This window comes from Sceloporus undulatus, chromosome 1, assembly GCF_019175285.1.
Source record: "Sceloporus undulatus isolate JIND9_A2432 ecotype Alabama chromosome 1, SceUnd_v1.1, whole genome shotgun sequence".
NCBI classification, from domain to species: domain Eukaryota; kingdom Metazoa; phylum Chordata; class Lepidosauria; order Squamata; family Phrynosomatidae; genus Sceloporus; species Sceloporus undulatus.
The window spans coordinates 237065508-237092921 of NC_056522.1; the positions used below are offsets into that span (position 1 = coordinate 237065508).

Below are 27414 nucleotides of genomic sequence, written 5' to 3' on the forward strand. Positions count from 1 at the left end.
TATATTACAGTACAGCTAGTCATGGGCCATAAATGTTAATATCATTCATTTAATTGCTTATTATCAGCACATTCTACCTTTCTAAATGGCTGTGGGAAGTTACTAGGCAAAGGCTGAGTTTTCTTCAACAGCAACTACAAAACACAAAAGGAGGGAGTCAGATAGTGGTTGTAATCAGTTTTAAGAAGTATTCAGAGCTATTCTGTTCTGAGAGTTGTCAGTAAGGATTCAGGCCAGACTTCTTTAGTAGAATTCATACGTTCTGTAAAGGGAAAGCAATTAATATTGTGCTCCCGCCACATTTTCTGGGGTTAGGAGTGAAAGACCCCCTGTGAATGTGGGAAAACCACAAATAAAAGAAACATTGTTCTTTTTACCCAAAAGAAACACCTCTCTAGGAATCTCCAGTGCAAACTCTATGGTCAACAATCTGGCGCAGAAGTTGATCATAGACTCATGCTGGAGGACTTACACAAAATGCCTAGAGAAAGGTTTTCTCAAGCAGTCTCTAAGGGGCGGCCTGCAGCCGCCCTCTTCTTCAACAGGATGGGATCCTCAGTAAACTACACGCCGCTGCCCCCAAGCTGCTGGCCTTTCCGCTTTTTGTGGCTCCTTTATGGCACCAACACAAAGGGCAACCATAAGCTGACGGGTACTGTGGCTTTTCAGGCACTGGTTGGTGCTGCTCATATGGAGTGTAGCGCTAGAGGAGCCCGGGTGACACTGCCCCAATGTGGTGGCATTGCCAGCGTCACGCCAGCATGGGGGCCAGAGTCAGGGATGCATTGTGGTGGATGGCATGCGCCCACTCTTCCTGCATGCTGGCCTCTGATGTCGGTCCTGTACAGCCTCTAAGTCCTCAAGTCCTCTATGGGTCAACTTCCACAGGCAAATTGCACTGGAGGACTTAGAGATGTCCTAGAGAGAACATTATTTATCAAAACCGCAAGATAATAAAATCTGCCAATGGTGGAGAGACATTGTAATGTAGTGTAGAGATTTAAGGGAACCAAGAAACAGTTTTATTTTAGTAAAGAGTTCATTTAGGGAACTGAAGAGAAATAACATACTTGTAACTATTGAAGCCGCTGTACTACTGTCACTATTAGGTTCCTGCAACCACCCTTGAAATGATACAATCTTGCTTGTAATAAAGTCAAAGTTTACTTGTTGTATACAAGAGTACTGGGTAAATGAATTTACAAGAACCAAAAAACCCATGGATAAACAACCGTAGGTACTCTGGGGATCCCAAGTCTATTCATGTGTGAAAATAAAGTTTTGTTAAGCATAAACTGTAAAAGGGGAAAGTGTCAAGACCAAGGAGTCGGGATGTTCAGGAGGTAAAAAAGATAGCCTTGGAGCATAGGAAGACCCAGTGTTCACAGTGACTTTCTTTGCTAATAACATAAGCTTGTTTAACTCAAGCTAACTATTAATCCTCGGTTGTTCCTATCTTTATTTAGATAACTGGTAGATCTCGAGAAGGACTAAACAAGCGAAAGAGAGAGGCAGTCTGTTCAAAACACTACAACTGAGGGTGGGGAGAGAGACCCAGAAAAGCCTAAATCATTTGTTTCTCTCGGAGTGTTTTCTAAGGAGTACATTACAGTGGGCCCCCCCACCATCGTTGAGGTTAGGGGCACAGGACCCCCATGGAAGTGGAAAAGGTAATAAGAAAACACTACTTTTGCAACCCTGAGAAATGTTGACCATAGAGTTGTGTCCTCCCTCACAAACTCGATGGTCAACATGCTGCCCAAAAATGACTATCAGAATCATGCTGGAAAACCTAGAAATGCCTAGAGAAGTGTTGTGTCTCGTTCTCTAGTAATCTCTATGTTCTCCACTGCAACTCCATGGTTAATTTCCAGCAGAAATCTCTCTGGAGGACCTAGGGATTCCCAGAGAGACATATTAATCAAATCCGCAGTAAATATCAAAACCGCAAAAGTCAAAGCCACAAATGTGGAGGGCTGACTGGTATGTGTTGATGAGAGAGGAATAATCATTTTTGGACTCTGGAACAAGTTAGGCCCAGTAACTTAGGTCCCTAAATGCCATAAAGGTAGCAGATCCTGTCTGATCTTGGGAAATTAGCAAGGTCAGTCCTGGTTAGTATTTGGATGGGAGGCTGCTGTGATACCAGGCAGGTGCTGAGGCTATATTTCAGAAGGAGGAACTGGCAAAACCCACTGGAGAATAGCAGCAACATAGATAGCAACCAAAGGCCCTGCTTCAGTCAGTCTACTCGGCCCTGAGCAACTCTGTTGTTACCTCCCTGTTCCCACTGCTGCGTATAAGGAAGTAGAATTTTCATAGACCTGTCGTGCTAGACTAAATCATCCCTGCCAAGGGATCTTGCAGCACACACCGTTTAGACTAAGGGCCAAAACCACAATGCAGAAATAATGCAGTTCAGAGACTACTTTAACTGCCCTGGCTCAATGCTAGGGAATTTCTGGGAAAGTTGATTGGTGGGGCATTCAGCCTCCTGCTGTCAGAGAGAGTTCTGGTGCCAAGAACAAACTATAGTTCCCAGGATTCCCTAGCACTGAGCCAGGACAGTTGAAAGCAAGCCTCAAACTGACGTATTTCAGCAGTGTGTTTTGGACCTAACTGAAGAGAGAGTAAGTTAAAGACACATGAGCTTTCATAAGACTTCAGCCTCCTTCCTCGATGCGCTGTCTTTAAGTCCTTAATTAGGAGTTTTATCCTGGAATAATCCTGGGGGAAAATTGCATAAATTACACACGTAACGATTTCATACAACGTCCAGCAAAACACAAACCCACCATTAAATTGGTCACAAAGAAGCATTAATGTGATTTTTTTTACTTTGCGGGATTTCAGCAACAATCATTTCTGGTATCACTTTATTTGTGCAACTGTTTGGGATAATCGTTTGTGCAGGTTAGTGCCATTTCCGTTCCGCTCCATTTGTAGGTTGCTTTAAATGCGCAATCAGGCCCCCGTGTGAGTAATTCCTTAAAGAGGCCCGATTTTTGAACAGTCCTGGAATTTGGGTGGGTGTCATGTTCAGGTTTGACCAGATGCCATAAACTGCAAGGAGGACAAGGCACCCTACTTCCATTACGTATCTCAAGTGAAATAACCAAGGAAGGCCAACATCAATGATGAGAAAACTCTCTGGGGCTTCGTCGTCTTTCAGTCAAAATGACCACATCATTCTTTTCCAAGGCATGTCCTACATTCCTCCTCATTCCTCCTAGTCCTCGAGAGAGGAATTCCAAAATGTCCTCCATTATGATTTAATTTACATTTATATGAGTTCTTTTGTGCCTTTATGTTTTTTTTCACCAGTCACATCCAACATTTTTTCTTCAATATGTTTTGGTGGGTTTTTTTGGGTTAATGTGGCCATGTCCAAGAAGAGTTTCATTCCTGACTTTTCACACCAGCATCTGTGGCTGGCATCTTCCGATAATGCTAATAAGGCCCACAGACCAGCCAGGTGAAAATGTCAGGAATAAATTCTTCTAAAGAACATGGCCACATAGACTGAAAAACCCACAAAATACTATGGATGCCATGAAAGCCTTAGACTTCACATTTTTCTTGAACATCCAACACTTTGTGTGCTTGCCCCATTTTGTATTGAGGAACATTCGGATCACTGCCTTGCGCTTCAGCTGTATGGCTTGATCTTGGGATCCAGCTGGCAACTGTCTGAATTAATCCAGTTTGACAACGCTTTGGGCCCAGTTCAGCAGTGGAAAAAGGGAATACAAATTAATACAAAGAAATAGAATAAATGACCCTGAATATGGCTCAATGCTATCAATTCATTCCTGGGGTTTGTAGTTCGTTGTGGCCCCCAGAGGGAATTGTCTCCAAAAACTACAGTTCCCAGAATTCCACAGCACGGACCCGTGGCAGTTAAAGTGTCAACCTGGATTATTTCTGCAGTGCAGACAAGGCTCGGGTAAATGAAAGCATAGGGCCAATTTAAAACTTTGGTCCAAAACACACTGCAGAAATAATCCAGTCTGAGCGCCGCTTCAACTGCCCTGGCTCAGGCTAATGGAATCCTGGGGATTGTAGTTTATTGGGCACCAAGAGCCCTCTCTGACAGAGAAAGGCTGAATGTCTCCCAAAACTGACAGTTTCCCAGCATTCCTAGCATTGAGCCAGGGCATTTTTGAAGCGGTCTCAGACTGGAATTATTTCTGTAGTGCGCTTTGGACCTCACTTTCACACCCGACAAGCCCTGCTCCCTTTCTGCTTCACCCGACCTCAACGAACTCTCCATCTTCCCCGTCTCTAGGGAATTATACCCAACTCCCCAAAAGAGCGCCACCCAATCAGGCGCCGGGATCAGCCAGCCCTATTTTTAATTGGTTGGCTTCTTAGAGTCCGTGTGGCGTCATTCGTGACCTCGGTTGGCCTTTCGACGACGCCCCGCCCCTTCTCTCGTCAGCGCTGAGGGGCGTCCCAATAGGAGGTGCCGCTCCTTTCGTTTCCGTCCGCCTTTCCTATTGGCTCACAGGCCGCAGAGGGGGCCATGGCGACCACGGCGGCAAGCGAAGGAGGCAGTCAAAATGGCGGCCGGGGGCCCGGGGAGCGGGACACCCTCTTTCCCCGGCGTGCTCTCCTTGCGCTGCGGCTCCTGAGTTACGGCTCGCTCTTGGCCGCCGCCTTTTCTTCCTCCTGCCACCACCACCGCGTCCCCGGAGCCACGGAGGTGAGGACTTGACAGGATTCTTATGAGGATCATTGATGATGCGCTCTGCCACTGCAAGAGTTAATCCTGTTTCATCCCCGCTTAAGTTGCCATGTGCTCCTGGCTGTGGAATTCTGGGAAGTGGTAGTTTGTTATGGGGCAAGACCAACAACGTAGTATATAATAGTAATAATAATAGCAAATGATGATGATGGGATGAAATGATTTCCCGCTCCTCTCCTCCTCCTCGCCTCCTCCTCCTCTCCCCGGGGACCCAGGCGACATTACACAGAGGGCAAATACAATAGAATGAAAGGTCGAGTAGAAATGGTTTCATTGGTGGTGGTTGCTGTCAGCTGAGTCTCCTCTTGGGTCCATGGGGCCCTGCGGCGGGGGAGGCTTCTTCGCCCAAGGCTGCCCTGCTGCTCAGGCCCTGCATGCTCATACCCATGGCCTCCTTAATAGAGGTCCATCCATCTAGCACAGGGGTAGGCAACCTTTTTGAGCCGGGGGCCGCGGTTTGCTTTCCCTCAGGCGACGGGGGGGCGGAGCTTCCACCGCTCGAGGGGGGCGGGGCCAGCGTGATGGGGGCGGAGCTTCCACCCTCCAGGAGCCAGGCCTCCCCATCTTTGCCGGCGCCCTGACGGGCGCCAGCCCGCGTCAGGGCTGGCAAAAAGCGGTGGAGCCGCCCGCACTGGAGGACTCCAGGGACGGCAGTGGGCCCCTAAGAGAACCACCCTGCGCGCCAGAGGACTCTTGGAGGACGCCAGGGACGCTGGGCCCCGTAAGAGAACCCCTGCCGCGCTGGAGCCCTTGGAGGACTCCAGGGACGAGGGGCCCTAAGAGACCCCCTGCCGCGCAGAGGCCTGAGGACTCCAGGGACGGCAGGGGCCCCTAAGAGACCCCTGCCGCCGGAGGCATCTTGGAGGACTCCGGGTGGCAGCGGGCCCCTAAGAGACCCCCTGCGTCGCCGAGGACCTCTTGGAGGACTCCAGGGATGGCAGCGGGCCCCTAAGAGACCCCCTGCCGTCGCGGAGTGCCCTCTGGAGGACTCCAGGGATGGCAGCGGGCCCCCTAAGAGACCCCCTGCCCGCCGCCGGAGGCCCTTGGAGGACTCCAGGATGGCAGGGGGCCCTAAGAGACCCCCTGCCGTCGCTGGAGCCTCCTTGGAGGACTCCGGGATGGCAGCGGGGCCCCTAAGAGACCCCTGCCGCCCGCTGGGAGTCCTCTTGGAGGACTCCAGGGAGGGCGGGCGGGCCCCTAAGAGACCCCCTGCCGTCGCTGGAGTCCTCTTGGAGGGACTCCAGGGATGGCAGCGGGCCCCTAGAGAACCCCCTGCCACCCCGCCGAGGCCTCTGTGGGGACTCCAGGGATGGCAGGGGGGCCCTAAGAGACCCCCTGCGTCGCTGGAGTCCTCTTGGGGACTCCAGGGCGGCAGCGGGCCCCTAAGAGACCCCTGCCCCGCCGCTAGAGTCCTCTTGGAGGACTCCGGGACGGCAGCGGGCCCTAAGAGACCCCCTGCCGCCAGCCGAGGCCCTTGGAGGACTCCAGGGATGGCAGTGGGCCCCTAAGAGACCCCCTTGTCGCTGGGTCCTCTTGGAGGACTACACGCGGCGGCAGTGGGTCCCTTAAAGGCCCGCTGCCGCCTCCTGGAGCCCCGTTTTGGGGACTCCTGGGGCGGCAGCGGGTCCCTTAAAGGCCCGCTGCTGCCACCGGAGCCCCTTTTGGGGACTCAGCGGCGGCAGCGGGTCCCTTAAGGCCCGTGCCGCCGCCTCCGGAGCCCTGTTTTGGGGACTCCTGCTGGCGGCCGGGTCCCTTAAAGGCCGCTGCCGCCCCGTCGGGAGCCCCGTTTGGGACTCCCTGGGCGGCAGGCGGGTCCCTAAAGGCCCGCTGCCGCCTCCGAGCCCCGTTTGGGACTCCTGCGGCGGCAGCGGGTCCCTAAAGCCCGCTGCCGCCCCTCGGGAGCCCCGTTGGGGACTCCAGCGGCGGGCAGCGGGTCTCCTTAAGGGCCCGCTGCCCGCCTCCGGAGCCCCGTTTTGGGGACTCCTGGGGCGGCAGCGGGTCTCTTAAAGGCCCGCTGCCCATAGCGGTGAAGTCTCGCGCGACCAGAGTCGCGCGAGACTTCACCGCTATGGGCGCCCATTTTTTCTTCCAAAATGGCGGCAAGTCTCGCGCGACCTCAGGGAAGGTCGCGCAAGACTTCGCCGCCATTTTGGGAGAAAAAGGCGGCGCCCAAGAGGCAAAAACTCCGGGTTCGGCGGCGGCGGCGGCTGTGCGCGGGCCGGCCGAAAAGCCTCCGCGGGCAGATGCGGCCCGCGGGCCGGAGGTTGCCGACCCATGATCTAGCATGTGGCGTTTCCCTTTTACTTCCCTCCACTTTCCCAGCATTATGTCTTTTCCAATGAGTCCTTCCTTCTCATGGTGTGTCCGATGGTATGACAGCTTCAGTTTGGTCATCTGGCTTTCAGGGAGGTTTCTGGCTTGATCTGCTCTAGGACCTATTGTTTTGTCCTTTTAGCTGTCCATGGGATCCTCAGCACTCTTCTCGCAGCACCACACTCCCAAATGAATTGATTTTCTACCTATCATCTTTCTTAATTGCCATCTCTCACATCCATACATGTAATAGGGAATACAATGGCTTGTATGATTCTAACTTTGTGGTTGAGTTATATATCTTTGCATTTTAAATCTTTCCTAGTTCTTCTTCTGGGTTTCGTGGCTGCAGTCCATTTTTCCATCAGTGTTTGTGTGTGGCAACCTCTTACTGCTTCTGTTTCCTCATTCTCTGGGCTGAGTTTGCGCAGGTGTTCCTGCTCATTGCTTTTGTTTCTTCTATGTTCAGCAATAGGCCTTTCTTTGCACTTTCTTCCTTGATCTTTCTTAGTATGTAGTTCCTTCCCAGATCTTTGATGTGCTTTCTGCAGTATTATTTGTCGTCAGCAATTTTCACGTTGTTTGTATTCCTTCCTCCTATCATTCCTCCCTTTTTGTATCCAGTCTGCTTTCCTTACAATATGTGTCTGCATATAAGTTAACAGGTACAGTGATAAGAGGCCGCCTTGTCTGACCCTTTTGCCAATTGGGAACTATTCTGTTTCTTTGTGTGTCGTTCTGCACCCCGACCATTTGGGACGGTCCGAGACGTCCCATTTTAAAAAGGGGCGTCTCTTTTAGACGCCCCATGGCCGAGTACGGACTTCGTCCGTACAGTGGCGCCGGCCATTCTACAATGGCCGGCGCTCTTTGGCGTATCGGACTTAAGCGTCCGGATGCCGTTGGCCGCTGCTGACGTAGCCGAGCGCGAAGGCCCCTGGCGCCTCGCTACGTCGCAGACGCGACAAAAAAGAAGCTCCATTTTGGAGCTTCTTTTTTGCGGGTCCGCGTGGGAGTCGGAGCCGTCTGAAGGCGTCCGGCTCCCCTGCGGACCTCTGCCGGCGGCGGCAGACAACCGCAAAGCGGGCGGTCTGTAACCCGCCCTTTGTGTTACTTTGTGTTCTGTTCTGATAGAGGCCTCTTGTCCTGAGTGCAGATTACCCATCAGGATTGTCAGATGTATTGGTACTCCCATGTTTTTAAGGGCGTTCCATGGCCTTTCATGATCTATGCAGTTAAAAGGCTTTGCTATAGTCTGAAAGGTAAAGGTAGTCCCTTGACATGAATGTCTAGCTGTAACCGACTGTAGGAGGCCATGCTCATCTTGGTTACTAAGCTGAAGATTCAGCATTGCCAGAGACTACTCTGTGATCATTCAATGTGACACTGTTACTTTCCCACCAAAGTGGCACCTGTTTATCTACTTGTAATTGCATGCTTTCAGATTGCTAGGCTGGCAGAAGCTGGGACTAGTGACAGGAGCTCACCACATCATGCAGCACTTGGGCCTCGAACTGCCAACTTTACAATCTTCCCATTGTTAGATTTGGCGTCTTAACCACTAAGCCACCACAATCCTCTATAGTCTGTAAAGCACAAGCTAATTTTCTTTTGAATTCCCTGGTGTGCTCCACTAGCCATTGTATGTTTGTAATGTTTCTTTAGTGTGCATATTTTCATGTGCACATTCCTATTTTAACGTTTTATAAGAAAATAACATCATTCAAGTTAGCACAGTTTTGTTTAAGTCAATTCAATATTTAACTCAATGCAAGTGTAAATTTTACATATTAAAAAGTGTGGGAGGTGGAAGAGGCGGGATCAGGGCCTCCAAGTCTCAAGCCCCTTTTAAGCCACCCTCGTATCACCCGTCCTGTCCCACCGTTTGAGAATCACTGACTTAGGTGGCTTAAAGACTCAAAAGAAAAGAAGTTGCATGGAGAGCTACTGCACACCTTTCATAAACAGTATCCAGGCAGGTACTAATAAAGAGCTCTCACAGTGCTACTGTAAGCATTGATGCGTTCATTATATGTATAAAATACAAAGGTTTGAGAAGTTACACATAATGTTTATTTTTATATTTTGCATTTGTTTGCAGAACCACAAATTCTAACACTGCTCCGACTGCTATACCCAGAAAATTGTGTTAGGCTCTAGCCCTGTACACTTGAGACTGATTTTCATTGGTGTGGAACTTCTTTCTGAGTACAGTTCACAGTTCACACTGGCAGTTAGACAAAACCTTGAAGTCTCAGGATTCTCACTAGAGAATGAAGAAACCTCTGGGGCTGGATGTCTTCTGCAATTACAGGCTGACTGAGGCATGAACACTGGCATCATAGATTATTGAGACAAGTGGTACTAAAGTCTAATCTTGTCGGTACACTTACATTTTACTTTGTGATAGTGCTTAGCTTCCATATTATGGTCCCAAATTTGTTGCACGGTGACTTTTCAAATTGCTTCAACAATGTATTTCTTAATTATTTCCTTAATAATAAATTAGGTTGATAGGAAAAGCTTGCAAATTGCTTATTAAGGCCACAGTTCTGTTCGTGCTTAAGAATAAGCTGCATTGAACCAGGTGACATTTATGCCTGAGGGATGGGCACTGGTGTTGCCAGTATGTCTTGTTTCTAAGATGTATTTGCTGTAAATTACGTTACTATTTTCAGGCTTCAACAGTAAAAATATGCACTGAAAATACTGGACAGTATTTAAGGAGTTTTGTGAGAAATTTGAAAGTTGTGATTGAGAAGAATGCATTTTGCGACCTTTCAAAAACCGTATGCACAAATATTCAAGACACATTCATTGTTCAGACTTCATATATGGCTTTGTATTTTTACAATGAATAACAGGCAGAACTGAGACTGTACAACCAGTGAGTATGCAATGCTTAGATAAGGTATAATCCATTGAAATATGTAGGTTGTTGTTGTGTGCCTTGAAGTCACCTCTGATTTATGGTGACCTGAAGTTGACCCTCTCCTGGAGTTTTAATGGCAAGATTGGTTCAGACTCCCAAGTGAAACTGGAGTTTTGTAACATTCACTGAGGGTTAAACCCTAATGAGCTAGCTGGGATTTTTTTTTCTCAGCAAACATACATATTAGACTGTATCTATACTTTTGATTAAAGTAGCATGTTAAATGGAAAATAATAATAATATACACGTCTGCATTAATTTATAAAATAAGTTTGTCAAATGCACTTATTCTTTCTCCAGGTTATCTACAAAGTTTACCTAAAAGAAAATCATGTTAAGAAGAGAAATGTTGATAATCAACTAAGAATTAAGACTGTGTATGACAGAAGTGTTGAGGAGTAAGTATAAAAATTCCTATTGTGATTGGGAATTGATTGATAAGTTGGAGGACAGTATGACTGTATTAACTCTTCTTCCTTGTGCTTTGCCCAAAGAAGGCTAAGAAAATGAGGAGGAAAATGCAGTGCGGGTGACAAGAGCTTGGATGTCAGTAATGAATGTGGAATAGCTGTCTTTGGGAAAGGGAATGACTCTTAAGAATTGGATATGATACTTTTTTCAAACAGAAAACAATTTCCTTCTCTAATTTCTTTTTTTCATAGTTTGCTGCCTGAAAAAAAGCACTTGATAAAGGTATGAAATTGTTTAATTGCTCCAACTCAAGGGTTTGCATAATCCATGCTTGCAAGTGAAACTCCTGTATGGTCCAAAACACACTGCAGAAATAATCCAGTTTGAGATGGCTTTAACTGCCCTGGCTCAGTGCTAGGAAATCCTGGGAATTGTAGTTTATTGTGGCACCAGAGCTCTCTGGTAGAGAAGATTCATGAACTTGTCTTTAAAAACTCCAGTTCCTAGAATTCCCTAGCATTGTGCCAGGGCAGTTAAAGGGGTCTCAAACTGGATTATTTCTGTGGTGTGTTTTGGACCTATGTTTTATAAATAGCTTGCCTTGTCTTTAAAATTGTTTTTGAAACTTGGTCTTAGCATTTTGTAAAAATCAGGAGCAAGCTGCAGGCTTGCACACACTTTCTTCTTTCCTGGTTCAAATTCCACACTCACTTCTTCTGTCAGCTTTAATGAAGATTCAACATTAACATCCATATAAATGCTAAATGTGATTAGTGCTAACCAGATTTCCTGTTTAAACTGGGTTTTTAACAAGTTTAAAAGGAAATCTTATTTTTTGTTATCAAGAGTACATAATTCTTTAAAATTTCAAATAATATAAGTTCATGTATTTATTTTATTATGTAACAACATGAATTATGTTTGGTGAGCTGTATGCTTGTTATATGTAGTCCAAAAGGTGGAAGAGTTAGTAAATATCATGGGTTATGTGACTTCACTCTTTAGAATTAATCTTATCTTCTTTTAGTGTAAACCGATTTGTTTTGTTTTTCTTTTAGAATAAGCTGTTTCCACAAGCTATTTCTTACTTAGAGAAGACATTTCAACTTCGTAAACCTACTGGCACTGTCCTCTTAAGTAGGTATGTTGTTGTTGTTGTGTGTCTTCAAGTTGCTTCTGACTTTTGACAACCTTAAAGTGAACTTGTTATGGGTTTTTCTTGGCAAGATTTGTTCAGAGTGGGTTTGCCTTTGCCTTACTGTCTTTAAACTATTTAATTTATTTATTATTTACTTTTAATAGTAAAAACCAAGAAAAGCCATTTTTGATTGTATAGAACACATAGAGATCAGTATTGTTCTACCCCTCCTGCCCTCAAATGTAAGAGTTACTCCATTTTGATGAGGCCAGTATGAGCAACATGTGGGCTGCCCTAAATACCCTCCACTTTTTGACTCTCCCTCCCCTGCCATTGAAGTCAGGTACAAAAATTGCAGAGTGGAGCATCTCTAGGTTTCAGACAGCCAGCGAGAGTTCAGTGCTGTGATTCCACAAAGGTCAGTGGTGCAGGAAATCAGGCACCATCTTCAGCACAGAGAGTGGCTGAAGTTGTCACCCATTTTAATTAGAAGATAAGTAGATTATTTTTCTTGCATTGGGATATGTCACATCCATATTCGCAATAGTTTCCTGTTGTGTGGAATTGTTCATTTCTTTAATATATGTATCAATTTCTTTAGTAAATGTCTGATTATGATTTGCTTGAAGACAGTGTGTAACAAACCAATATTTAAGGAAGAAGGATGACCCTCATAGATACTGTACAGGAGCCTGTGCAGAATATACAAGGTGTGGACCAGTTATAGTTCCTGAGGAACACCTTCAGGTAATTCGATTTTATTTTTGCAGTATATAAACAATTTTAGCATTTTCCCTTCATGCCTTACAAGGGTTTTTTCACTAACATTTTAATATACTTCTATAATAAGCACCCTTAAAAACATGTTGACAGCCAGCCCTTATAAACTGCAATAGTTCTGGTGATAAGAGCAAAGACAGCTGCCTGATATAGGCTACTTTGAAATTACATAGGACACTGTCATAGTAAGGAGATTTAATTTCACTTCGGATCATCCTTCTTTGGTACCTGGCCAAAGAAGGCCAGCCTTGCTGTCACATCAGACTAAACCAGCAGCATCTGGACAATGTGGGATGAGTCAGTGTGGTATCGGAACAAATCTGTCATCTGTGGTATTACATGGGGTTAAGAAAGAATAAATAAAAGCAGTGTTTGAGGAGTAGACAGAGAAGAGAGGACCAAATGTTGAGTGGAGCAGATTAATGACAGGACTGAACTGTTAGTCTGAAGGCAAAGACAAATGATGCTTCACCCACTCTCATAGCAAGTTATGTCAATAGGCTTTAATTAGTTTTAATTTTAATGCTTTCTTTAAAAAATTTAATATATATTTTTTAAGCTTCCCTGGGAAGATTTTTTCTGAAAATCATGACATAAATGTATTAATTGATTAAACAGTGTCCAGCCCATCTGTACTACTCTTTCCAGACTTTATTGCCTCAGTTTTCTTGAATTCAAAATTATGTGAAACAGTTGGAAAAAGAAGACACAAGGTTCTTGCTAAAAACTTTGATCAGAGTATGGGAGATAATTCAGCTTCTCTGTCATTTCTCTGGTACCATGTTTTGATTATCACAACAGTGGATTCTGAAAATAGCAGTCCATATGTTTGTACATTTTATCCATTTACCTTGTGATGAGAATTCTCGGCACATTTGCTTGCCTGGGGTTTTCAAAGTCTGGTCTTTAAAAGCTGTCTTTTCAAGACCTTTAGAAGGAAGATGTAGGATGTAAAAGATTTTTAAAAGAGAAGCCTAAAAAAAAAAAATCTACATGCAAAAACATCATTCTCTATTTGACTGTCCACTTTTCCTGCTTGTCCAAACTGCTTTTTGAGCGTTAGGCTCTTTAAAAAAATTACCTATGGATTCTGAGCTTACTGCCTTAAAACTAAGTCATAGGAAAATATTAAAATATGTATCTCCTTTCGAGTATTGACCATTACCAATAATACAGGATCTGTATCAGTAGCAAGAATAAAATTGTAACTTAAATATGTTCCCTCAGCTTAAGAAAGGCAAATTATATTCTTTTAAAATTTTATACTTAGACTGAAAACTTTGGCAAAATGACTTACGTTTGAAAGTAATTTCTCTTAAATGTAATATCCTAGCAATGTAGAGTTTGCAGTGAAAATGGATGGCTTTGTGGGCCTGTTGGGGATGCAGACCAAGAAGGGGTTCGAGATGCTGACTTCGTGTTATATGTTAGTGCTCTGACAACAGAAAGGTGTGGCCAAGAAAATATTATTGCATATGCAGCATATTGTCAGCTTGAAGCAAACATGGACAGGTAATGTTTTCTTCAAAGTTAAATTTAATACATAAGTGATCAAGCATAATAGCTGAGAAGGCTTACTTTTGACTTTAACTAACTTGTTTGCTAGATACTAGGAGAACTAACACTGTGCTGATGTACTGAGGAAGTAACAAATAACTAGAGACACAGGACTTAAGACTAAAACACATGAGCCATATAAAGCAGCTTTGAGCCACTTTGGGGGCTTCGTGTTTAGATGATGCACACCCCCAAAGCTCCTGCTGGCAGCCATTGGGACTATGGTGGTAGTCCACTTTGGAAGCAGGCTGTGTGGTAGCTGCGGTCCCAGCATGATCAGGGCTGGGGTAGCCAGAGGCTGCTCCTTCCAGGCCATGTCCTTCAGCCCTTAGGCATACGTTGGAAAGGCTGACTGTTTCTGAATCACAGTGTGAGCCGTCTCTTCATGTTTTGACTTTGTCTTCCTTTTTATAGTGTTTTTTTCTTTTCTTTTATTCACAATCCAGTTTAAAACCTTCTTTGGAGTTTTAATAGATTAGAAGTATTGTTATAGAATGTGGACAGTTGTAAAAAATGTTTGCTATTTGGGTGTTGCTTGTTTCATAATCTGTCTACTACAACTTTTCTTTTCCATAAAGAGCAAAATTTACATTATCCACTTTGGACAGTCACTTACTACTGGAGATCAATTATCTCCTTTTAATGAAATGGACAAGTAGTTCTGACCAATTGAATTTTTGAGAGCTCCCTGAAATGAAGAAATGTGATTTTCCTTTTCATGTCATGGATTGGCATTTTGTCCATGAAATGGATTGACATTTTGTCCAATTATTGAAGGAAAAAAATGTCATCAGACTGAGTGATTTTATATAGTAAAATTCACATTCTTACATTTAATCCCCTTTCTTTTTGAAAGCTATAGCATATATTATTGACAAAGTTCTTACATTCTTGAAATATTACTGTTTTATTTTTATATCAATATATCTTTCATTATTTTCTAGACCAATTGCAGGGTATGCTAATCTGTGTCCAAACATGATTTCAACCCAAACACAGGAGTTTGTTGGCATGTTGTCTACAGTGAAACATGAAATCATTCATGCATTGGTAAGAGCTAATATTTGATACATCACTTAAAAATACCACGACTTCATTCTTTGTATAGTATTATGCAAGAGTTGTTGTGGTGTTTTGTTTCTTTCTGTGAAGACATAAATGTGAACTTTGTCTACACGTGCATATTACTTTCATATAATTTTCACACTGTACTGGAATTTTATTGATATCATGGAAAACCTCACCTTATTGCATTGATAATATGTAAATGGCTTTTTGGGTTACTTTTCAAGGGTTTCTCTGCTGGACTATTTGCGTTCTATCGGGATGATAATGGAAATCCTTTGACTGCTAGATATGCAAATGGACTGCCACCATTTAATGAAAGGTATATATTCAATCTATGCTGAAGAGACTAGTGTAATTGAAGAAGCACTATGTGTAGTTAAGCTATTCTTGTACCACCATTTTAACACAATGGTGATTCATATGGGATGTTTTCTTAGCATACCATCTTTTTCCTCCCATGTCTTCATTTGTAAAAGAACAACTGTCATGAAGTACATGGTTATGTTTGTAATAGCTTAATCCTTTGGATTTGGTCAGCTGATGATAAAATTTAGAAATGTTTTCGTTTGTTAATCATATTAATTCACTCTGTCTTCCTTTCAGCCTTGGAGTGTATCAGTGGAGTGATAAAGTTGTAAGGAGTGCAGTCAGGTTATGGGATGTACGAGGCAATAAGATTCTGCGTCACAATATATTCCTTCTGATAACTCCTAAAGTAGTAGTAAGTGCCACTTTTGCTTCCTGACAATCAGTCTAGTCATGTTCCTCAGATAATGAAGTTGTAAGAAAAATCAATGTCTTAGGATGGCTTCTGTAATATTGTCACAAATCAGTCCAGAGTTCTCTGGTAGACTGCTTTCTGATGAAAATGCAATATTTTTAGAATAAAGAACATTCCCTCTAATAAAGTGGCTAAACTCTTGCTATCCACTAGGGCAGTAAATAGGGTTACCCCCAAATGTAGGAGTGGGTGCAGTTCAGCATAATTCCAGCTGTGTATAAATATTAGCTTATGTTCTAAGAGACAAAGGTATTTTTTCTTTTCTTTTTTTCTTAAATCAAATAGAATAAAGCTGTGTGTGGATGCTGTCCATTGCTGCAATTGAACCTATTTGACATTAGAGCTGAACACAGATTGAAATCCTCAGTAGCTTGGAGTGCTGGCTACTGGCAGTTTTCTGCTTTTATCTCTCTTCATCCCAAGGTCTGAGTGAGGCTGAGGAGTGAGGAAGCCTGGGAAAAGTCTGAATCCTTTTAGGAATTATATATCCCTTACTGGCAGCACAATTCAGCAAGCTGGAGTGTATCCAGAGGAGAGTGACCAAGTGTAAACAGAGGCTAGATGGTAATCTGTCAAGAGTGTTTTGATTGTGTATTCTGCGTGGAAGGGATTTGGATTGGATGGCCCTTGTGGTCTCTTATAATTCTATGATTCTATGTTGTTGGACTGCTGTTCTCACCAGACTCAGGCAGCATAGTCCATGATGAAGAATGCTGGGAGCTGCAGTCCAATAATATCCAAAAGGTGATATGATCTCTCCTCCCTGCTCTTACATCTAGATTGTCTCCTTTTGAAAGACAACTCCTTTTGAAAGACAACCATATGGTGGGCAGCTCTGTAGCAGTTTGATGATGCAGCGTTTGTATGCTAACAGGAGCGTTGCAAAGCTGCAGCAGTGCTGGAAAAACCAGCTTTTTCCTGGTTCAGAAAGGAGCAGCATTTTGCGGCTTCTTTTTGTGCATGCAAAAAGCTGGGTTGGGGGTGTGGCATGAAGTTGTTGTTGTCCCAACCCAGTGTTCAAAGGGGCAGTGTCAAGCAGCCCCTTCAGGGCCATCTATTGTATATTGTATATTGTTATGGCACCATTGTTTTTAACCTCGTTGTAAGCCGCCCTGATCTTGGGAAGGGCGGGATATAAATAAAAATTTTATTATTTATTATTATCTGTTTTGGCCCTAAGCCAAAGAGCCAGCATTGTTTGAAGACTGGGACTAGTAATGGGATGGGAGCTCACCCCATCACATGGCACACATTAAGAGACATTAAAAACACATTTTTTAAAATAAATCAACAGATGGGGGGGAGACACTTCAGTTTTCATCTGTTGCTCAAAATCACTCATTGGGCCATGAATGAGGGAAGAGGAGGAAATGGGGAGGCAACCAATTAGACTGCAAGCTGACAAGATTGGCAGGTAAACAGTAAGACTATTGATAGGTTTTTGCATGCTATGAAGAAAAAAACTTCATCCTTTTTGTACCAGTTTGAATTGGGACATGGGAAATGTGTGATAGTTAGTACAACTTGAGTATGGTTTCTTTCAAGCAGGTCTGGCATTAATGTGGACATTGCAGGTTCATTGCAGAACAAGAAAATATGAGGTGAAGCTGAAATTTGTTTTGTCAGTGTAGTCAACTCTTGTAATGAAAGAAAAGAATCTGAAAGAAGAAATAAATTATTCATCATTACAAGTCCAACTGAATAAATTTACTAGAGTTAGAAGTAACCATAACCACAGATTATTAAATTGTTAATCTGGCAATTTGGGCTAACTCTGCAATTTTAACAATCCATTTTTCAGTCATTGGCACTTTGGTCAATTTTCAAGTTTGAGCAAACAGCATTCTTGCCATTGTTACCATATATCGAAGAAGTAGTCCATATTTACTATCCAATTCTTTAGCCATAATATCCAGCAAAAACCTTTCACAAATACATGGACAACTTCAACAGGAAAGAAGAAACACTGAACGTAAACAAAGTTTGGCTACCAGTCCTGAAGAACACCAAAATCAAGACTCAGTTCATGCAAATGAACATCACCCACGGTTAGGGGGTTTCTTGCAGACAATGGATCGCTAATTAAATAGACACACATATCCTCCCACCATAAAGCCCTGCCATTCAACAACAGACCAACACACAGATTAACATGTAAATCACTTCCTCACAACCAAAGGTAACACAAGTACATATACTCCACATATTTCCATACCACCGCCCTCTGAAGATGCCAACTATAGATGCAAGTGAAACGTCAGGAATAAACTCTTCCAATACTCAGCCACATAGCCCAGAAAACCCACAGAAAACTTTGAACACTGGTCGTGAAAGCCTTTACTTAACAAAAACATTTCTGTTAATCCTACAAAACCTACCTTTTACTTTTTTTGAATTGACATATAAATCTTAGACTAATAGCTTTTTGCTTTCTTACAAGCCTTCCATATATGAAAAATGACCCCTCCTTGTAATGTAATAAAGTTTATTCGGTCATTGACCAGCAAATACAATAGCAATCATAAAAACCAATATTAAGCTCTAATTGTAAAACTTTTAGATTGCACTACAGCTATGTATAGCAAAAGAGATAAAAGAGATAAAGGGATAAAATGCAATTGTTATGCGTAAAATACAATCACAGAGGACAAGACATGAGCCCTCCTTATTTTGAAAACCCCAATATTCCTTTGAAACACTCTTAGACATTTTCAACAACTTATTTGAAGTTAAATACTATCTGAAGATAATCTTATGCACATCTTCATATAAATTACAGCACAATGCATTTTTTATGTCTTTAGTCCACATTTTCACCCATTATGTCCAATATTTTGGGCCCACGTTGTCATATAACCTTTTACAGGTTCATCTTCTGTCTCTAGTTTCAAAAGGTATTTATATTCTTTTAACATTACATGATCATCATTTTACATGGCTCTAATTAGAACTCATTTTCTCTTACTTCTATGGCTAAATTTCTCTTATCCTGAATAAATGTCCCCTCTAGTTACATATAAGCAAACCAGTTAAAATCCAATACTAGAAGAGGTTATTTCATTAGCGATCTTTGTTTGACAAAGAAGCTCTCCTCCCCCACCTGCTACAGCATGTAATCCTCATGTGTAAAATGGAAAGATGAGTCTTAGATTTTGTTTTAAATAAGCATGTCAGGTTGAATTCTAATGTGTTTTTCTAAAGGAGGAGGCCCGAAAACATTTTGACTGCCCAATTCTAGAAGGTATGGAACTTGAAAATCAAGGAGGCATGGGCACTGAACTCAATCACTGGGAAAAGCGTTTGTTGGAGGTACTTCTGTGAAATTTTGTAATGCTCTTACAGTCTGAAATTTAGGGTGTGGTGATTAGGTGAACCTCACAGTTTGTTACTATTGGACAGCTGCTTCTGTCTAAGTAATACAGATTATAGAGAGTAATTTTATTTTTTTAAAAGAAGCAGTACTGAACTGTTCATTTAAGAAGGAAAGGGATTATTATCTCCATGATTTCTGCTGCTGGGATTATATTGCATACAGTCTCTTCTCCACATGGCTGGATTGTGTATGCTTTTACTTCTGCTAAAAGACATATTCATTGTTGAAAAGAAAAACATTAATTGGCCAGTAGATCATAAATTGACTTTAGCTATCCTTGAATATGTATTTTGTTGACATGAAATATGGTCAACTTGTGTTATACATGCTTATGCATGCTCACACCTGTTGTGCCTTCTCTTCTGCTTTTTCTTTCTTTTTTTCTCTGTGATCATGTTAGTACTTGTAAAATCCAATATATTTTAAAAAAGCATTTAATTATAGACTGCCTAATAATGTCACAGACAGAGTTAGCATATATTTTTGGCCTTCAAAATTCCCTTGCCCCTTTTGCATTTCTTTCTTAGGGGCATCTGGTAGTCCTTATTACTGGCACTGTTCTTGGATTAATAAAACAGATTGTTTGGAGGGGGGGAATCAAAGTCCCATCATTTGATTTGGTAGTATCTTAGATACAACTTACTGTTAGACTCCCTAAATGCACAGCTGGGTGAACACACCTCGCTTCTGTAGTATTATAGTTGCGCTGCCACAGCTCTTACATTGTGGGCACTTTATATCTTCTGTGCTCACTTTATTGTTTGTACACACTGAGTGACTAATGGTATAAACAACCAAATGGGCATATATGCTAAGTATTTATAATATAGGGCCTTTATCTACATACACCACCACCCCAGTTCCCAAAGAGGGATCCTGTTCTGAAAAATTATTTCCTGGAATCTAACAATTATTGGGGTGATTGGTTAATTTCAGAATGAAGCAATGACTGGATCACACACTCAGAACAGGGTCTTCTCCCGGATCACTTTGGCATTAATGGAAGATACTGGGTAAGAATTTACAATTAGGCTCAAGAGCCCTTTTATCTCATAAATATATCTTGTTTGGGAAAGATATCCAAAAAAACACTGAAAGAGACAAACTTAAGTTTGTTGAGGTGATTAAACTGCATTTAAAGATTTTGATTATTACTTTGGTAACAGTAATACAAGAGACAGCTAGTGTGGTATAGTGAGTTCACTGTTCCTCTGTCTGAGGTACGTTGATGATGTCTTCAGAATTCGGGGTCATAGAGAAAACTCTGTCAAGACATTCCACCAGAATTTCAACAAGTTCCATTCCACCATCAATCTCAACCTGGAACTATCAACATAAGTTCACTTTTTAGAGCTACAAAATAGACATCTAAGCACCAGCCTATATTGCAAATCCACTAACCACTACACTTACATGCCTCCAGTTTCAACCCTGACTTACCTACAGGAGGACACACAACACAAATGTGGAGAGTTGTACAAGACCTTGCCACAAATCCAGATGCCAACTCTGCACACATATTATTATTATTTTTTTTATTTATATTCTGCCTTCCTTCTGGTATAGGGACTCATGGCAGCTATTGAGGAAATGTCACCACAGGATCTAATGGCATCACCCACCGTATTAAAGGAACTTTCACTTGATTATCCTTTAATGTGATATATGCTATCTTGTGTCAGCATATCATTCAGCGCTATAAATTGACAAACAAACCAGTCTCTGTGCCAGAGCATAAATGGCCATAACTCACACATTCGGAATGGGACTACACAAAACCTGATCCAGAACACTTCAGTCTTCCTAAACATTCCATCTTGGACTCAGAATAGCGATCGGAAGAGCTACAAAGGAAGATTAAAAAGAGAAATAGCAGACTTGGAATGTATCCCCAGACCCCAGTACATCAGCAGTGGGTTGAACAGAGACAATGGTTTCCTGGCACACTGTACATATTATAGCACTATGTAACGCCCCCAGCCTCATGAAGGCTCCCTTGACCAATTCATCACATCTCAACTCTGGTTCCCACACTATATTCTAATACTCATTCATATGGTTATCTTCTCTTCTTGAATTTAGACAGCATCCTTCTTCCTGCCTTTGCCCCTCCATGATCATCGCTAAAACTGAACTTGCCACCTCATCTCCATACCCACGAGGTTTTTTGTTTCAATTGACATTCTCACACACAACCTGCTTATATAGGTCTGTCTCTGGACACTCCACTCCACCCCATGCATCTGATGAAGCAGGCTCAAGTATACAAAAGCTCAGGCTACCAGTTTCTTTCTTTCAGTTGGCTTCAAAGGTGGTACAGGATCCCTTGGCATACTTGTTTATTCATTAAAAGGGCAGAAGAATATTTTTGTCTGTAATAGTATAAATAAAAACTGCATTAAAAATTGAAGAAAGCCTTCCTAACCCTAGGACGCACAGAGCGCGTTACACACCGCCATTTACTACGCGCTCTGTGCGTCCTAGGGTTAGGAAGGGGCGTGCTAAGGTTAGGAAAGGTCTCACCTTCCTAACCAACCCCGTTCCTAGGACACGCAGAGCGTGTAGTAAATGGCTGCACCCGTCCACATGGGCACCGCCATATTTACATCTCGGACGCACAGCATCCGGACATAGTGCGGCGGAAGTGACGCTGCGATTGTGCGCCTTGCGCCTCTCGGTGCCACTTCCAGGGGCCAAAAAGGAGTGCCATTTCGGCAGTGTCTTCTCGGTGTAGCTAATGGCGGCGGCGGCAGACCGCCCACTTTAGGGCGCCATAGAGACCAAAATACTGACATCTGTTTATAGAAATACTTTTGAACTTCTCCTAATCTGCCTATTCAGGCTTTTAAAAATAATTTTGCTGACCATTCAGAAATGCTAGCTTAATAACAGTGTTTCCTTTTTGTCTTTGTAGCTGGTATAGAGCCAATTACAGCATGGCAGAAAAACTAGACTGGGGCCGAGGTAAAGGCTGTGACTTTGTGATGAAAAGTTGTAAATTTTGGATTGACCAGAGGCAGAGAAAGTAAGAGTACATTCTTAAATTGCATGTTCCACAATGGCACTTAAATTGTACTAACACATTAATGATTGCATGATTAATGCTGAAAAATAATCCGTGATGTATATGCAGTTTTAACAGTTCTGTTGCTGTTGTTTTTAATCCTGTCCAAAGGAAAGAACTGGTAGCCCCCTACTGTGACACTCTGCGGAGTAATCCATTGCAGCTAACCTGCAGACAGGACCACAGAGCAGTAGCAGTGTGCAATTTACAAAAGTTCCCTCAACGTCTGCCTCAGGAATATCAGGTAGATTGTGTATGAGACTTACAATTAGTTGTTTATGCCCTAATCCTATTAACCACTGTCCTAATTCAGACAGTTTGCCATTAAGAGAATGAGCCTTGGCAAGCCTCAAGCTCATGTACACACCTTCACCACTGAATGGCTGCAAAGAGGATTTGGGATTATTGCTTCTATACTAGATTAATATTTTATCCACACTAAGAGAAACTGAGGTCAGGCTTGACTCTTGATAGTGAAAACAAAATCAACTTCAGAATCATGGGCTATGAAATTATCTTTGATAGCTACAGTTTAGGGTGTGGTTAAGATGCTCCTTTGTGAACCGGTAAAAAGGCGGCTTTTCCATCATGGCTGGAAGCTGGCTTTAAGGTGCTCTGGTGGTGGTGGGGGCAGTGTATAAATGCCACGCCTCCGAAGCACCCAGAAGCTGGCCCATGTCTGAGCAGCTGGACGGCATGAAGCTGGCTTCTGGGCATCTTGGGGGCGTGCGTCATCTGTACGCCATGCCCCCAAGCCAGCTGGAAGTCAGCTTTTTATACCAGTCTGTTCCGGTTCTATGTCTGAACAAAGCCAGTAGGTAGTAAGACCTGATTTATTAGTTAAAATATTTTTAGCCTCCTCTATATAAGTCAATCTCATAATCAGTGAAGTCACTTCAGAAATGTATTAAAACTATATAACTCAAACAAAATAAATCAATCAACGCTGCAAATCAGAGCAGATATTGAAGGTGTATGGATGAGTACGTAGATCTAGGTACTCTAATGGGCCTTTTTCCTCAGTGGAAGTACACTGTGTAATCCTGGTCTGTTTTTGCAAAATGTTTCACAATGCTTGGCATTACTGTTGGCACAAAACAGGTTAAAATGCCATTAACAACTGTAGATTTGTGTTCTTTTCTGTGATTTAAGCATGCTGTATATGGATATGGCTTTCTGTCACTAGTATAAAATTTCTTCTAGTTATGGTTGTGATGATAATATAACTTGATTCCCCCCCTTCTCATCACTTCTGGCATTCCCTTTTTGCAGTACTTTGACAGTCTATATGGAGTACCCTCAGAAGATTTGCCTTATTATGGTGGATCAGTTGAAATAGCTGACTACTGCCCTTTCAGTCAGGAATTTAGTTGGCACTTAAGTGGTGAATTTCAACGCAGTTCAGATTGTAGAATACTGGAAAATCAACCAGGTTAGTCGATTTTGGATTTTGTTCCTCCCTGTTCGCATGTAGAAATTTTAGTTCAATTCAAATATAACATGTAATTATGGTTTGTTGCCTAGACTATATTTTCACATTACATTTTAACTCAAGCCTGCCCACAAATTATCTTGGTTTGAAAATGATAAACCAGCATCTGACACTGCCATTTGAAACTAATTTGAAAACCATAGGTTTTTTGTTTTCTTTTGTTTTTTGTTTTTGTTTGTTTTTTGTTAAGAGTAATTTCTGGAATCAGACAATTGATAAATCATTGCTTTGACATGAGACAGTATCTTTAAGAGTTTCCAAGAAGTTACTCTGCTTGCTCACTTCCTAACCAATTTAGTTAGGAGTCCTAAAGAGAACATAATAATGAATAATGCTTGCAAACCATTAATTCACTTGCATAAAAGCAAACATAATTATGCTGAAGGTATAAAATGTTGACAATTAGTTTATTAATTTTCAACTTATCTATACAGTATACCAGTCATGAACTAAGAAAATATTCTGCAAACTGTCTTATTCTAACATTCAGTAAGTAATATTAAGAAAGCCAGGAATGTCTGCTATTGATGATGCGAATTTGTATTCATCTTCCTAGTTAATTCTGATACTTTTGCTATTTACTGAACCACGCAACTCTTAACATAAAAATGTTTTTGTTTTGTTGTAGATCCTTTCAAAAACTATGGTGCTGAGAAATACGGACCAAATTCAGTCTGCCTCATTCAGAAGTCAGCTTTTGTTATGGAACAGTGCAGAAAGAAACTAAGCTATCCTGACTGGGGTAGTGGGTGTTACCAGGTAACTGAAGAAGTTATTCATTTAAATTTGCATTTAATAAAGAAATTATATATTGCTCTTGTACCAGTCATTATGTGCTTCCATATTGTCAGTCAAATTAATTGCAGATTATCTCAATTATCTGTAGGGAAAAAACACCTCAAACTGTACATTATTTGCTACAGATCTTGTTTTCCTTTTTCTAAAATGTAGATTGGGGATGAACCGAATAGTTATTTGCAGTTCAAATACCTTAAAATACCTTAACATGGGTATCCTATGAGTTTCCATACAGCTTGCAATGCCTAGGTACAAGGATATTTACAGAACTGTCATTTTTGTTTGGATTTAACCAATTTGAAGAGAGCCAGCATGGTGCAGTGATTCGAGCATTAGACTACAGTTCTGGGAGACCAGGGTTCAATTTCTCTATTGACCATAGAAACCCACTTAGTGACCTTGGGCAACTCACATTATCTCAGCCTCAGAGGAAGGAAAAAGCAATCACCCGAGACAAATTTGGCCATGAAAACCCCATGATAGGGTCACCAAAAATTGGAAATGAGTAGGAGGCACAGAATAACAACAACCAGTTGAAAACCAGTAGGATACCTTAAAATACCTCAACATGGTTATAAAGTTAAGTTAGTATAAATATATACTGATAATGTCAATTTATGTAAGCTGTTCACTTGAAGAGTGAACAAGCACAGAATAGTGAGCAAGTCACTAGTTGTTAAGTATGAGAATATATGTTCTGCTGAAAGGAAAACCTAGCTCATAGGTATTGAATGTATAATAATTGCTTCTGGCATCCATGAATTCCATTTATAATCTATGATCTGTTGGTTTTATTTATATGTAAAAAAGCAGAATATCAAACTACTAATAAATTGAAATGATACTTGTTTTCCCCAGTCTATCCATAAACACAAGCAGAGAAGACAAGTTTGATATTTATTAAACCTTTGGGCAAAGTCAGTCTGTTAAATATATTTCAAGATCATTACTTGTACAGTGAAACAAGATTGATCCTTTGGCTCACTGTTAAGGAAAGAACCATTAAATCACATGATTTCATTTTGCTGTAGCTCAGGGTTCCCTTCTGTAGCCTTTATTTACAGATAGGGTGGGTACATTTGGAAATAGTGTTGTTCCTATCTGTGGTGACCAAAGACACTAGTATTGTTCAATGTTCTGATTATGTGTGATACTAGAATTATGTCAGAAGATCTTTTAAGTTGTTTTGAGTGAAAAATAAGTTTGAATTCTAAGAAAAAACAGTGGGACCTCCACAAAATACTATAGTAATTCTTCACTCTGTGCTTCTTTCAACATGCCAGTTTGTTGTGCCCTGCCCCAAATAATACATGACACTGCCTTTTATGCAGCTTTCAGATCACATTGAAAGCCGCACATCATACACGAGCCCCATTATTTTCAATGGGGCTCGACATACGCGCTATTTGCCTTATGCGGAGGGGTCTGAAACGGATCCCATGTGTAAGGCAAAGGCGCACTGTATAAGGTATTAAGGACCCAAGCAAACCAACACCCCACCCCACCCACACCCTAAACACACTGTCTTCCAGTTTCCCTTTCTCACACCAAACATTCAATAGCTTCCAAAATCTACTTTCAGGTTTTATTAATATAAAAAATTAATAATGTAATGTAAGATGTTTGGGGGTCAAGCAAACCAATCCACTGCCCCCCCAAACACATACACACACTGTTTGCTAGTTTATTTTTCTGGCACCAAACATTCCATGGGTCCTAGGATTCTCTTTTAGACACACACACACACACACACACACGTACTTCCAGAAATTTCAGTGTCCTCAAGCATGTAGATGTCTATATTTTGTTTTCTGTTTTGTGAGCACCAGGGCACTGTATTCATAATTAGAGGGAGTGATTAATATGTCTTATTGTCCAAGCCAATTTTTCATATGGCAGTTTGGTGTAGAACCTTTGGTCGTCCTCAATCTTGTTTTGCTTGCCAGCTCCCAGAAGTCTCATCCAGTTTAGCCGGTGGTAAGGGATTGTAGAAGTTGTAGTCTTAGAATCAGGAGAATCAAAGGTTCCCCATCCCTGTTATACATTCTGCTTGATATTTCCTGGGAGCATGAAGGTGGCCTGAATGCTCGATTCTTGGTCTTGGAGATCAGAATGACTCTCTGTCTCATTTCAGTTTGCTCCTTTGGCAGTGGTATGAGGTGACTGCAGTCAGTAAGTACTGTATATACATGTATAGGGCTAAAAAATTTTAGCCAAAAAATTGACCAAAAAACTTAGTTGACTTATCCATGGGTCAATGTAAGTACTGTACTTTAACTCTTACCGAAAAAAGAGGAACCATTCCCTGGTGAAAGGTGAGAGTGTAATCTGTCATGGAATCATTGACTGTTCTCTCATCCATCCTGCCTTTAGTATAAGCACTGCTGAAATTTTGTAAGCTTTTTGGCATTATTTTCCTTTGCTTTTTTGCTGGAAACATTGCTTTGTTACATGCCCCAAAGTTATAACCTCGACTTATCTATGGGCCATAATTTTGGCCCCAAAGCTTGTCCTTGACTTATACATGAGGTTGACTTATACTGCTACTTGATCCCCAGTTTGTCCTTTTCCAGATTTACAACTGAGGGAGCACATTGGTGCTGTTGTTAATCTATCCTCCTGACAATTCAACATAAACAGTATACACACTGAAAAGATAAAAAATTGGTCTAGTAATTAAGTGCAGTTTATTGTGTAAGTATAACAAGTCTCCCTTTATTTCATAGGTTTCTTGTTCTTCTCGGGGGCTGACAGTTTGGGTCAAGGACATGGCATACTTGTGCAGTCACTCAGGTCAAATTCTTACAGTGAATATTCAGATGAATGGATGGGTACATATTGGGAACCTAGTCTGCCCAGCATGCTTAGACTTCTGTGACATCTGCCCACCTGAGCAGGACCCTCCTCCAATTGCTAACTTAACAAAAATCACATCCATTGGTAAGTTAAATTAGCATAAC

At 42.0% G+C, this 27414-nt stretch overlaps 1 protein-coding gene across 1 annotated transcript in view; it reads left to right on the top strand.

Moving 5' to 3' along the window:
- Positions 1 to 27414, top strand: part of LMLN (leishmanolysin like peptidase) — a 31391-nt gene that overhangs the window by 555 nt on the left and 3422 nt on the right. The window contains exons 2-16 of the mRNA XM_042474198.1: positions 10293 to 10390; positions 10655 to 10685; positions 11462 to 11544; positions 12171 to 12288; positions 13655 to 13833; positions 14823 to 14928; positions 15171 to 15265; positions 15550 to 15667; positions 18929 to 19036; positions 20037 to 20113; positions 22015 to 22125; positions 22276 to 22408; positions 23437 to 23596; positions 24285 to 24415; positions 27181 to 27394. Coding sequence (XP_042330132.1) covers positions 10293 to 10390; positions 10655 to 10685; positions 11462 to 11544; positions 12171 to 12288; positions 13655 to 13833; positions 14823 to 14928; positions 15171 to 15265; positions 15550 to 15667; positions 18929 to 19036; positions 20037 to 20113; positions 22015 to 22125; positions 22276 to 22408; positions 23437 to 23596; positions 24285 to 24415; positions 27181 to 27394 — 1762 coding nt within the window. The remainder of the gene's footprint in view (positions 1 to 10292; positions 10391 to 10654; positions 10686 to 11461; positions 11545 to 12170; positions 12289 to 13654; positions 13834 to 14822; positions 14929 to 15170; positions 15266 to 15549; positions 15668 to 18928; positions 19037 to 20036; positions 20114 to 22014; positions 22126 to 22275; positions 22409 to 23436; positions 23597 to 24284; positions 24416 to 27180; positions 27395 to 27414) is intronic.